Source organism: Leopardus geoffroyi, chromosome C1, assembly GCF_018350155.1.
Source record: "Leopardus geoffroyi isolate Oge1 chromosome C1, O.geoffroyi_Oge1_pat1.0, whole genome shotgun sequence".
Lineage (NCBI taxonomy): Eukaryota > Metazoa > Chordata > Mammalia > Carnivora > Felidae > Leopardus > Leopardus geoffroyi.
Genome location: NC_059328.1, coordinates 159,412,595 through 159,426,308, shown reverse-complemented (window position 1 = coordinate 159,426,308; position 13,714 = coordinate 159,412,595). Strand labels below are relative to the sequence as shown.

The following is a 13,714-nucleotide window of genomic DNA, read 5'->3' as shown; positions in this document are numbered from 1 at the left end:
GCAGCAGGTTTCAAACAGAGAGAAAAGGAGGGAAGGCCTGATTCAACTTAGAGCCTTTAAGTGCTGGGTTTGTTTTTTTGCTTCATCTGTTTGATTTTATTTGATTTCATCCTCATTTTTGGTGCTAGCGCTGTGTGTGGTGTGGGGACAGGGGTGGTTTTGGGGCGGTGGTTGGTTTATAGGAACAAAAGCAGGGAAGAAAAGGGATTTAGTTCCCTGGGGCTTAAACGCAAGTTCCTACTGCTTCAAAAACGCACCAAGTCACAAGAATTTCTCTATCCCGTAGGCAAGCCATAGAAACACAAATGACAGTGGAAAAGGGGAAAGAAAGAGTAGGAAAAAATTTGTTTTGAGCTACCCAAAGGGAACTTGGTGGTGGAAGGGAAAATCAGCAAGGTATAGTCACCTTGAAACCATGCCTCCAGCTCCAAGGGTTCTGATGCTTTTTGATTTGTAAACAGTGCTCTCTGCAGAATACATGAATATTTCCAGAACTTGTGACTACTACTTTATTTTCTTCACCTCCAGTCCTCTGAATGTTCTCTTAATAATAATGGATTAGAGCTTATCTACATCCTGGCCAGTTTTATAAAACCAAATAATTGCTGAGCTGGGAAGCAGGTTTATTTGCATTTTAAAAATTTTTGTTAAAGAGAAATTCTGCCACCCTCTGGACAGAAACCAAAGATCTGTTTCTTAGAGACCACCATGGAATACCATTTGAAGCAACTGTCCCTGAAAACACACGTTTATTTCTTAAAATCTAGGCTTTAGGAAAAGGAGGGCAGGGAGGGAGAATCACTGTTGTTTTGGATAGCACAGACATCACCTGTGGGGGGAAAAAAATCATTTAAAAATACTAAATTGCCCCTAAGGAATTTTTAACTAAAGGACAGGGTCTCAGAGCACATTAGAGAAAAATCCTCCAGTGTTTAATTTGTAATCTTCCCAAAATCGCTTTACAGCCTACATTTCTGCTTTCTAATCAGCAATGGCCAAGTAAAGATCTCTCACACGATCTCAGCTATGGCTGCTTTCATACAGCTACCTTTATTGATTTAAAAAAAACCACATTCATATTAAATATAAACATATATGTGTGTTGGTGTTTAACTAGAACTCGAGGACACATTGGGATTTCAGCCACAGTTGAGGGATGTTAGTCTTAAGAGCACAAATAGCTTGTTTCTAAAGCTCTCCTGATCTCATCCACTGAGTGTGAGTACTTAATGTCATGTAAATGAAACTCTCAAAAATGCAGGGATGTGATAATTACCAGTACTAATCCCGAGCAAATCAAAACACATGACATACCATTTTTATAAATAACCAGAGAGAGGAAATAGGGAGAGGACGAGTACCATACCTGGTTTTAACAACAAGGTTTAGATGCTTCTGGTCGTGGAGGACCTTGGCCAGCTGTTTTTGCAGAAATAAAACCTTCCCGTGGGCTTCTTTAATAAATGGGTGGTCGAGGAGATGTGTGACAGAAGGCCGCTTTTCAAAATCCTTAATAAGACACCTGTTTGCAAAAATCAACAACAATATAAAGTACAATCTTAGAGACCTGGTTCCCCTGTGAGTATGAGAGAAAGGAGGCAAAAAAGATCATTTATAAAACCCGACCACTAACCTTAAACAGCTCTTTCTTTATCCGTACATACCAGAAGGTAAAAAAAATAATAATTCTCTGCTAGTAGAATTAACAGTACATCAGAAGTCTATTTTATTTTGTGTGAAGTACATGTTGAAAACACAGTAAGTTTTTGCCATTAATTCAATTTGAAGTGCTCGAAACACTGGAAAAATAGACTGATCAGACTGAATTTTCTGTCTGAATTTTCACTAGAGAAAAATGTTTACGATGGAGTCAGGTGGATTCGTCTATATATTTTACAAACGTATAAAATTATATATTGTCACTCAAATAAAATCCTAATATATGAAATGTCCACCATTTGATGGTAGGGAAAATGCATTCAGGAGTTTGCAAGGAAAGACACTGATCACAAAGAAACCTTCACAGAGAAAGTCTAACACCTTGATGTTTTCTGAAGAAGCAGAAAAACCTCAGAACAGGAAGTGGCCATAATATAATTCAGATGAACTGAAATGGAATTATGCAAACAGGGAACAAAAAGTCCATTGAAAATGGTAAAAAGTGGGTTGCATTTAAACTCCTCTGTGGTTAATTGGTTAAAACCACACTGGTGTAACCACTTTCTGTTTCAGATTCAAAGGCCCTTTTCAAAGAAAACAATAATTTAGTACGTTTTGCTCTGTGTCCTATGTTATCAAAGATGATTCTGATACAATGAAATTTTCTAGTGAAATTGAATCTGATAATGCCCCTCCAATTACCATTGTATTTCCATTCTGAGTAGATGCCCCTGATAAGAGAAAGAAATTTCAACTGCTCTTTTAAACTATCAGTTTTTAGCTCACTTTGGAGGCTTAGGATAAATGCTAAATGCCATTCAGCCCACTCTGCAAAACAAAATTGTTTCCAGTTTTCCAAATAGTGACGTGCTAGCAACATCCCAAACACAACATATTGTAAACAATTAAATGTACTCACAAATGGTAAAAATAATCAGCCTCACCTTGAGTGCCTTCTCAACACTCTCAAGCAGAGTTCTTACAACAATCCTTAACTGTTGGGTTTACAAAATGGCTTTAATCTTTTCACTTTACATCTCAAACCACTTTCTGATCCCTCACCTCCTATTCCTGAAAAGATATTCAGTAAATTTCCCAGTCAGTTTTAGAACTGATTCAAGGGATTTCCTATCTATTGGAACTAGAGCTTTCAGTTAGAAATGCCAAAAGAATCTAGATTATCTCCATTCTGTTGCCCGCAGGACTATAAATACCACCTCTGCCTTGCCATGGAAGAAATCAATCATTTGACTCTTAAGGGTTCAGGGGCCTTTGGTATAATCTAGTATTTTTCCTACCAAAAAGAAAAAAAGTCAGCTCACATCCTTAAAAAATACTATGTTCGTGTCTTTGTATTAACAATCTTCCCTGGATTCCATGTATATTCATCTGTAAATATATATTTGATTACCAAAGGAAAATAAATGCTTCGTCCCTAAGCACCTGGAAAATAAAGAACCTCCTGGTAGTTAAAGGGTCAGTAACACAGGTGTAGTGGCCCCATCCTCCTGGCTTGAGGGTTTGTATATGAAAACTCCTAAAATACAGCCTGTGTCCTCCGAGAGTTCCCACTGCAGATGGATATGGTGGCTTCACACACCCCCTAGAGCCTTGGAGCGCTTGGGTAGTATGGGAGTCCAGGAATCAAGCCTGCCCAGTCATCTGGGTCAGAACTACATTTTTTCCTGCACTGAGCAAAAGTACTGGGGCAACCCTCAACTGCCTGTTGACTAGTGCCAACACTTCAAATGGATAACCTCAGGGCTGTGAATGAAGGTGGGTGCCACATTCACTAACAGAAAATTCATAGCATGTAAATGGGAAAGTAGTATGGAACTGCTTCTTCCTTCCTCCTCAGGATAGGTGCCTTGGGACAGTGCCTCACATGAGGCCTAGAAACAAGTAAAGTATTATCTGATACTTTAATAATGAAAGCTCTTTGGACAGTGTTTGAGAGAGGCTACGAAACCCATACTCCAGTTTTATGAAAATAGGTCTCCGCTGGAGTCTGGGGATGTAATTAAAGGCACTATATCTTGTTTCATAATTTTAGCATCCAGTGGGGGAGAAAGGTTGCCCACAAGGCTGGCAGATCATTTGGTATTTTGGAGATAAGCTCTCTCTATATCACAGAGGGAGTAAGAGAAATGGTAAGTAAATAATGAAGTGAGATAATCAAACAGGAAAGAAACTAACAAGTGGATCTGTTGTCTCTTGAAGATCCCCAAATTAAGATGGTAGGCATTCTACTCTCTGGAAGCAATGATCAGAAGAATTTGTTAGTTCTCTCAGTAAGACCTGAGTGGGCTGAATGTCATATCATTGGATCAGCAAAAGTGAAAATGAGTGTATATGGGAAGAATGCTAAGCAGAGTTGTGGCATACCCAGCTGCACTGGAGGATTTTTAGGAGAAGGGCATAAAGACCTTGAGGGTATAGCCTTATTCTAAAACACTTTTGCATACTTTTTTCTCATGGGGAGCAAACAGCCAGACTGAAATGGAATTATTATTTTACTGATAATAGAGGACAGTATTACCTTAGGAGCAGATAGGGCTGAAAGTCATGCATTACTAAACTTGAGGTCACTGGAATCATATCATTTCATTTGTTCAGCAAACATTTATTACACAGCCAGAATTAGCCAAAATAAATTCATTTATAAAGAATTATGACCCTTTTCCTTGAGGATCTACAATCTAATTGGAAAGATGGGAGGACAAAAGAAACATAGGAAATAGCAAAAGCCAGTGTTTGCTTCTATATGCAGAATAAGAAATAATCACACAAAAGCATAGGGTTTTGGAGCTAAGGGACTGAGATTTTCTATTCTAATCCCTTTTTTCAAGAGGTGAGGAAGTTCAGGTCAAGTCCTACAGAGATGAGGCTAATTCTCTGACTCCAATGGGAGAGCCCTACCCACTCTGCACTGTGTTTAAAATGGCACTGTTAAAATGCAGAACAGTAGGTGGGACAGAGAGTTTTGGTCAGGGAAGCCTTGGTGGGGGAGGCAAGAAGCAAGCCAGGTTTGGGAGGAAGTCTGGGGACGAAACTGAACTCAATTGGTGAAGAGGTAGAAGACATTTCAAAGTTTGGACACTAGATGGGCAGTGCAAGAAGCCAGACTGGGCAAGCTGTGTAGCCAGGAACTCAGAAGGCCACCAGAACATTCCCATGTGCTCCCTAAGCTTCCTCCTTTGAAAGCCCAAGAACAATTCTTTTAGTCCCTCTTCCAACTTTAACTAGGGTATATTCTTTATAGCCTAAGACTCCAAACTCATACTATTTACTTTTGTCAGTTCTTCATTTCTGTCTCACTCTCCTTCCAGGCAGGGATTTAGTGGATTAAGATAGAATCGACTACTGGATCTACAAGAACACCTGACAGCCTCCATGTCATTTCTGAAAACATGACAGAATTCTCCAACCTGACTTGGAGCATAAACTTTGAAAACTAAGGAGTATATAATATGCTTATTCATTTCAGGATTGCTTTTTTTTTTTTTTTTTTTTTTTTTAAATTTTTTTTTTTTTCAACGTTTATTTATTTTTGGGACAGAGAGAGACAGAGCATGAACGGGGGAGGGGCAGAGAGAGAGGGAGACACAGAATCGGAAACAGGCTCCAGGCTCTGAGCCATCAGCCCAGAGCCCGACGCGGGGCTCGAACTCACGGACCGCGAGATCCGGACCTGGCTGAAGTCGGACGCTTAACCGACTGCGCCACCCAGGCGCCCCTAGGATTGCTTTTTAAACCAGGAATTGCAAGTTCCAGATGCAGAATATTTTTTCCCAGCCAGGGAGTGAGCAGTTTTTATAAGGGAATGCAGAGAATGTTGACCTCTGTATAGGAAGTGGGGGTCAGCCAACGTGAGGTGAGTTGGGTGAAACACGTAAGACGTTCCACTGAAAAGAGGAACTAGTATACTGGTCAGGAAGGTTTGGGAAACATTGCTGATTCTCTAACCAAGTAAGTCTGGAGTTTTATAATGCACATGAGCATATAAAATGTTCTTAGAACTTCTGGGATAAAGAAAACAGCTTGATTTTGTTTAAGCCCATGTTTCCAAACTTACTTGGACACAGACTCTTTCTTGTGTCAGTGGAACCAGGGCCCTGCAAGTGACATCCTTGGAAGTGCTGCTGTGAGAAATCAGTACAAGGCGCTCGGAATGGGTGGCACAATCCTCATCTCAGCTGACTCAGGGGAGACACCCAGAGCGCCTGATTGTCAACAGCACATTTGAGATACCTGTAGGCTGTCGTTTCTATAGAAGTCAGTGTCTCAAGCTGGGGAAATATAGTCCTCAAGTTCAGCTCTTCTCAGAGTCTTTTACTCAGGAAAAAAGTAAACAAGGATGAGATTTAGGGATACTACTTTCTTCCAAAGTCTTAAGCAACTCTTTCATTTCCAGATGCTTTTAAATCATTTTTTAAAGCCTGGGTGTAGGTGTGGTGCTCTCTGTGCTAAGAGACAAAACAAAACAAGAAAATTAAAAATGTACAACTACCATGATAGACTGCCTGGATTTACCCTGGATTTAGAAGGCCATGGTAGGTGGCTTGAATATAATAGAAAAGTCCACCAGAAGAAAATGGAAACAAATTCTACCCTTGAAGGAAATCAATCCATTCCACTAATTTGAAATTCTAGTACCTTCCATCATACTTTCCTGGCTGAAGATTAATTCTCAGAATTCATTAGTGTCACCACATTAAACACAGGTTGTTGCAGCCATGTGCTGTGATCTCCCAGCCTAGCTTCTGCCAGGAACAGGCAAAAAGGAGACACTTCTTAGCAAGAAACAAGGTCTGACTTCCGTATTGCTCTCTAGAACTGGTGGGGCCCGTGTTCTTTCCCTCCCCAAATGATAACACTGTCGAGACACAGCTGCCTTGTCACTGTAAACTGCCATTTCATAACCAAAAAATCAGATGGCTGAAAGAGGAAGCTATTTATCAATAGTCACAGGCAGATGTTTATATGAATAAAATACACTTGATAAAGAGCAGCTGAAAAGTCAAAAACTAAAAATACTGGTGAACTGGGTGAGAGAAGCAGGAGGGGAAGCAATCCTGTTCCATGCAAAACTCGATCAAAGCTTGGGATTTGTGTCTCTTCTAATTCCCTTTTTAATATTCTTTTATACTTTCCGCTGTTTTCCTGTGGGTTTAGATTGTGAAGTGTTTGCAGTGGTACATAATATCCAAACAGTTTTGATCAGAGCACACATTTCCCTGCCTCGTGATGCATCTTGCTGCCCTGCAGTTCCTATCATCGTCAGACAGAAGCCTGAGTGACAAAGAGGCCTCTGCATCAAAAGGAGAAAATCCTCCAGGGGATATACTAATTATAGGTTAAATATTGGAGCCCGTGGTGCTCTGTCTTGGAAGGAAATTTCCATTCTGAAAGACAGGACTATGACAAACACAGGCATTTTCCCAAGATGACTAATGCCTCAAAAGAAGGCAGGCTGAGAAACTTGACAATGCATATGTATTTTAGTGAAACCTCACCTTTCCATTTGGTGGAATATTTAACTGCATTTCAGTTTTCATGAAGTTGACAAATATTGCATGTGGTGGTGTTTTAAAGTCTTGCTGGCAAGGCTGGGCTTGCAATGTTAACTTCACACCTGGGATGAGAAAGTGGGTTCCTAACCTAAAACATGTAAGTGAGAACCAGAAGCACTTTTGCTTTAGTCAGCAAGGTAGGTCTGTGGTTATCAATCAATGAGAAATAGTATTCGCTAAAAGTAAAAAAGCCCTGAGAATGTAGGACAGAGGGTTTTAGAACAGGAAGCTCTGGGGCACCTGGGTGGCTCAGTCGATTAAGCATCTGACTTCCGCTCAGGTCATGATCTCACAGTTAGTGCATTCAAGCCCTGCGTCAGGCTCTGTGCTGACAGCTCAGAGCCTGGAGCCTGCTTCAGCTTCTGTGTCTCCCCTTCTCTCTGCCATTCCACCCCCCCCCCACCGCCCCCCGCTCAAAAATAAATAAATGTTAAAAAAAAAAGAAAAAGAAAAAAAAAAGAACAGGATGCTCAATCTCCTTTTGAAAGGGGTAACAGGCACAGATTCTGTGTGGCAAAGTCAGAGATAGACTACAGGGCTACAGGACAACAGGGCAGCTGCCATCTTGCCTCAAATGCCAGGGCAAGGAGAACCCCGATGCAGGCTTAGAAAACCATCAAGTCAGCCCAAGCTTTAAACAAAGCAAACAGCACCAAAAATCCAGAGTGAGCTCAGGGGAACCCAACAAAGAAACAGAAAGAGAAAAACATTGCATTTCCTGTAACCTGAGACAAAGAAGAAATAACTTTTCTCTCCCAGAGAAAACTCAAAGGTGAAGAAGGCAACCAGAGAAAAAGCATAGGGTGGTTGGAAGCCACAAGAGAAAATCTAGGTGGATAGGGACAGAATATTCCTCCAGAGTTAAGGAACATACACTAGGGTAGCTAGAGAAGGATCCCATGCAAAAACAGGGACCAGGACTGGAGGACCTAAGGCAGAAAGCTGCAGTGTGAAAGCCCCATAACAGACAAGAGCTGCAGTCTATGTGACATCTGTGAACAAGTCCTCTTTACTTCACCCTTATGTTTCTGACTCCAAGATCAATAGTAAATAATTAGAAAAGCCCAGACTAACTGGCCATGTTCTTAAGGAAGGTGATGTGGTAACAAAAATTCTAGATCCTCAAGTACTGTTTGTTTTGGGGACTTGCTGGGGGTCACAGCTGGGAGGGACCAAGGGAAGAGAATATACTATGGACAATGGGCAGAGTTAATTTGGGAGGAGGAAAAAGGAGTCAAAGTGCCAAGCAAAGAGGTGAAGTGAGGAGAAGGACCAAGTAGAACCAGGCCAGAGTCAAGGATCAAGTCTAGATGGGGACACAAAGGCTATCCAAAGAGAAGCCAATAGAATATGTGGTGGCAGGGGCGGTGGTTTTATTATGATTGTTATTGGCACTTCCTTCTTTGGTTTAATCTGCACTTTTGAACAGCTGCAGAAGACCAGGGATGAGTATGGCCTCCACTGGACATGCCATAGCCAAGAAAGATCCCAAAATTTGTGTCCTACAATTAAGGCAATCTTAAGGACTGTAATCAATGGCCCCAAGTGACCACCTTCTTGTTCCTGTGTTTTGTTTCTTTCTTCCTTGGTTGGGAAAGCACTTTGCACTTAAATATTTTTCCAGGCAACTCTACTCATGTTGCTCAGTTAGGGCACCTGAAAAAAAATGAGCCATTACACCATTGCACAGCCCAGTGACTTGCTTACTGGGCTGTTCATCTGTGTTCAAATCCCACCATCTGATTCGAAGGGCTGGGAAAGGCGTGATCTCTGGGTGATGAGAATCCCTGGATGCCTCCACCTCTCAGGCTGCAGTGCTGCCAGTTCCCAAGGATCTGGGCGTTCGCTGCTCCTGCAGGTACTGCCGAGTCTCCTCTACGCAGCCACACCACTGCCTCATGGGTCTCTGTGAGGGGCTGGGGTCGGTCACAGGTCAGCCGTAGACTCAGCCAGCAAACCCAGCACAGGACTTTTTTCCTTTAAAGGTCTTTGCTTCAGGTCTTTGCTTTCACGTGAAAATTCAGGAAATATTTGCCTGAAGCACCCCAGGAAGGTGAGGAGTAGTCAAAGAGGGGAGTGATGGCTGAACTCAGAAGGAAGCAGTTATGGAAAATGTGGGTGAGCCTGGGCAAAATAATCTAGATGGTGGCAAGTCCATCTAAAAAAGATATTAGGGACGCCTGGGTGGCTCAGTCGGTTAAGCATCTGACTCTTAATTTTGGCTCAGGTCATGATCTCGCAGTTCATGAGTTTGAGACCCACATCGGGCTCTCTGCTGACCATGCAGAGCCTGGTTGGGTTTCTCCCTCCCCCCCTCTCTCTATACATTCATATAGCATATGATACATAGTTATATATTAAATATTATCAATCTTAAATATTTTAAGTTGTATATTGATTTATTTAAATAACAATGTGCTCTATCTCCAAACCCATTATTCTCCCAAGTGTGACACATGTACTCACTCATTAAAAAAAATGTTTGGTGCCTAGTATTGCAGCAGGATCATATAAATTGGTTAAAAGCCAGAGATCGAGGTCAAACTTAACTCTACTTTTTATGGGTATGTGTTAATATGCAAGTTAATCAAATTCTCTGGGCCTCGGTGTCTTCATCTATAAAACGGGAATAATGTCATTGTGGGAAGTAAATGAGATCATCCATGTATGGTGCCTGGCACATAGTGAGCATTCAATAAATACCAGCTATATGGGCCAGCCACTGTGCTAGGTGCTGGGGATACAGTAAGTCAGTCCATTTGGGGAAGACAGCCATGGCATACCCAATTCCCAGCAGGATGAGTGGTATAAAAATAAATTTTAATGTGCAATGGCTCCTTGAGTTAGACTTGAATAATACTGTGTCCATAAATTAGCTACTTTTTCTCAATGCAATTCCCACCACTGTGAACAAAATCCTTGTTTGACAGATGCCCTGATCAGAACTTACAAAGTTCTGGAGGAAAGGGGGGACTTTGAGGGTCTGACAATTCAGCAAAAGCAAAGAATTCTGGCATTTTCAAGTTCAAGCCCTTAGGCACTCCTGTTTTTGAATGTCTGGTTAATTTCTTTGATTCAAAAATCAATTTCCATTTTGACAAACAGTTATGGTCTGTTTCTTAGTCCAGGCTTAAGAGCTGGGGGATATATGAATTCTAAACCTTCCCTTGATCCTATTTGCTACCCTACCCAAATTAAATCCATAATTTCCACTTGCATGCGTTTTTTTCCCTCTAAGAGGAAGCAATGGACAGCACCCAGCCATCACCTATGAGAAATCAACAACCGGTTCCATAGTGCATGACTATTAGAAGCTCAGGACTATCCAGGACTAGAGTGGGAGCTAGAAGAGTGCAAAACAAACACAACGTATTATATGCCTCCATAAGAAACTTCTCTTCCAAGGTAATACCAAACTTACATATGTGACATATTTAGTAAACCCAGTGGGACTGAATTTATTGATTCATTCAAACACTTATTAGGTATTTACTGTGAATGGTGCTCCACCAAATGCTTGTGGGGAAAAGATGCCTAGAGTGAGAGGTTAGTCTTCATGGAATTTACAAACAAGTAGTAAAATAGACATAACCATAAATAATGATAATTGAAGGCCGAGAAGTATAAGCACTAGAGTAGTTCAGGCCAAATAAACAACTGTAGCTAGAAGTGTTTCATGTGAGAAATGACACTTGGGACTTAAAGTGTGAAAGGGATACTGACAAGAAGTTCAGGAGAGGGGCATTCCAAGTGGAGGATACAGTAGAAATAGAAGCCCACTGGTAAAATGTGTGGCCCATGTGAGAACAGACCAGAACAGAACAATGCAGTTGTAATAGAGACAGGGGTGAGAATCTGGCCAGGAACATCTTATCCAAAACCTAGAAGGCCATGCTGGCAAACTTTGGTTTTCCTTCGTAGCCACACTGAACTGGCTTTTTTGAGCAGGGAGATAACACAATTAGATCTTTGCTTTAAAAAATGAGGGGCGCCTGGGTGGCGCAGTCGGTTGAGCGTCCGACTTCAGCCAGGTCACGATCTCGCGGTCCGTGAGTTCGAGCCCCGCGTCGGGCTCTGAGCTGATGGCTCGGAGCCTGGAGCCTGTTTCCGATTCTGTGTCTCCCTCCCTCTCTGCCCCTCCCCCGTTCATGCTCTGTCTCTCTCTGTCCCAAAAATAAATAAACGTTGAAAAAAAAATTTTTTTTAAATAAATAAATAAAAAATAAAAAAATAAAAAATAAAAAATGAACAGGCAGGGGCGCCTGGGTGGCTCGGTCGGTTGAGCGTCTGACTTCAGCTCAGGTCATGATCTCATGGTTTGTGAGTTCAAGCCCTGCATCTGGCTCTGTGCTGACAGCTCGGAAACTGGAGCCTGCTTCAGATTCTGTGTCTTCCTCTCTCTCTGCCCCTTCCCACTCACGCTCTGTCTCTCTCTGCCTCTCAAAAATAAAGAAATGTAATAAAAAATTTTTTTCTAAATGAACAGGCACCACATTATAGAGTAAATCACAGGGAGGGAAGGGGGGATCCCTTTAGGAAGCATACAGTCTGAATTAAGGAAATGGGAAGGGAAAGGTGATGGTTGTAGCTGTGAAACTTGAAGGCAAGTCAGGAATGAATAATGATAAAAGAAGGGGCGCCTGGGTGGCTCAGTCAGTTAAGCATCAGACTCTTGATTTCAGCTCAAGTCATGATCTCACAGTTTGTAAAATCGAGCCTCAATCCTCATGTTGAACTCCATGCTGAGCATGGAGCCTGCTTGGGATTCTCTCTGCCCCTCTTCTCCCCTTGCTCTCTCTCAAAAATAAATAAACTTAAAAAAAAAAAAAAAAGAAGAAGGGGCCATTGGTGGAATCTTCAGCCAACTTAGATTGAAATTTATAGGATGTACCTGCAGCTAAACCTTGGCAAATATCATAATCTACTTTTTATCTTCACTGCCTACATGTAACCTCTTTCAAAGGAACCCAGGTCTTACCAATTCGATGGTATCTTTTTACTCTTCATTCTATTCAACCTCTTTGTTCAAGTTGTCATTGATGACCACTGTTGACCTGCCTCACCTTCATGAAACATTTTCTTTCTGTGCCTGAAGTGATGCTACATCTCTTCATCATTTTCTTACTTCTCTGACCACAACGCTAGTTTATTTTCACTATCAGGTAGAACAAGATGACAAAAGAGAGGGGACAGGATATGCAAAGACAAGAAGGAGATGAAATAAAATTACAGTATGTATGCCCACAGGCTTGGAATTTGCTGAACAAACAGACTTTGCCTAGTGGATCAAATAAACTGAACTAGATAATATGGACAGAATTTTGCATCCTTTGGAGATGGATATCCCTATTCTTAGAAATTCACAATCTCAAACAAGTCTGTAGATTCTGCTAAAAATAAGTGGGCTTGACTGGTATGTGCATGTCTGGCACTAAGTGCAAATTAAAAGTGTAAGAAAACCAGCAAAAGCTGTTATATAAAATTTATAGCTGATTAATGACTTTTATAATAGCTTTAATATAATTCATATGCCATACAGTTCACACTTCTAAATTCAAAAAGTTTTAGTATATTCACACAATTATATAACCATTATCATAATCAATTTTCTGAATATTTTGATCACTGCCAAAAGAAACTCCATGTCCATTAGTAGTCACTCCCCATTTTTCCTCAACCTCCTAAGTCCCAGACAACTACCAATCTACTTTCTGTTTCTATGGATTTGCCTAATTTGGACATATCCTGTTATATATGTGGTCTTTTGTGACTGGCTTCATTCATCTAGCATAATGCTTTCAAAGTCCATCCATGCTGTAGCACATATCAATACCGCATTCTTTTTATTGCTAAAAAATGTTCCATTATATGGATATACCACATTTTGTTGCATTTATCAGCTGATGGACATTTGGGTTAATTCTACTTTTAAGCTATTATGAACAATGCTTCTATGAACATTTATATACAAGTTTTTTTTTTTTTTTAGTTAGTTATTTATCTTGAGAGAGAACATGAGCAGGCGGAAATGGCAGATGGAGAGAGAGAATCCCAAGCAGGCTCCATGCTGTCAGTGCAGAGACCAACGCAGGGCTCAATCTCACAAACCGTGAGATCATGACCTGAGCTGAAATGAAGAGCTGAACGCTTAACCAACTGAACCACCCAGGCACCCATGTATATAAGTTTTGTTTGTTTGGTTGTTTGGGTTTTTTTTGGCTTTAACCCAGAATCAGGAAATGTATACAAGTTTTTATGTGGACACATATTTTCATTTCTCCTGGATATGTATTGCTGGATTGTATGGTAACTTTATATTTAACCTTTTGAGGAACTACAAGACTATTTACTAAAGTGGCTGCATCATTTTACATTCCCACCACCACTGTATACAATTGTTTTCTAAAACTTCATCTTGTTCTACAAATAATTTAAGGCATTCTACAACACTTGTTTAAGGTATATGCAATACGACAAAATAA

General features: G+C 40.9%; 1 protein-coding gene across 6 annotated transcripts in view; it reads right to left on the bottom strand.

The window, feature by feature from the left end:
* MYO3B (myosin IIIB) overlaps positions 1–13,714 on the bottom strand; it is a 490,117-nt gene that overhangs the window by 243,257 nt on the left and 233,146 nt on the right. For all 6 annotated transcript variants that reach the window (XR_006712951.1, XM_045480150.1, XM_045480152.1 and 3 more), the window contains one exon: positions 1,367–1,522. Coding sequence is in view for 5 of the 6 variants with exons in the window: in XM_045480150.1 (XP_045336106.1) it covers positions 1,367–1,522 (156 nt within the window). In the remaining variant the exon portion in view is untranslated. The remainder of the gene's footprint in view (positions 1–1,366; positions 1,523–13,714) is intronic.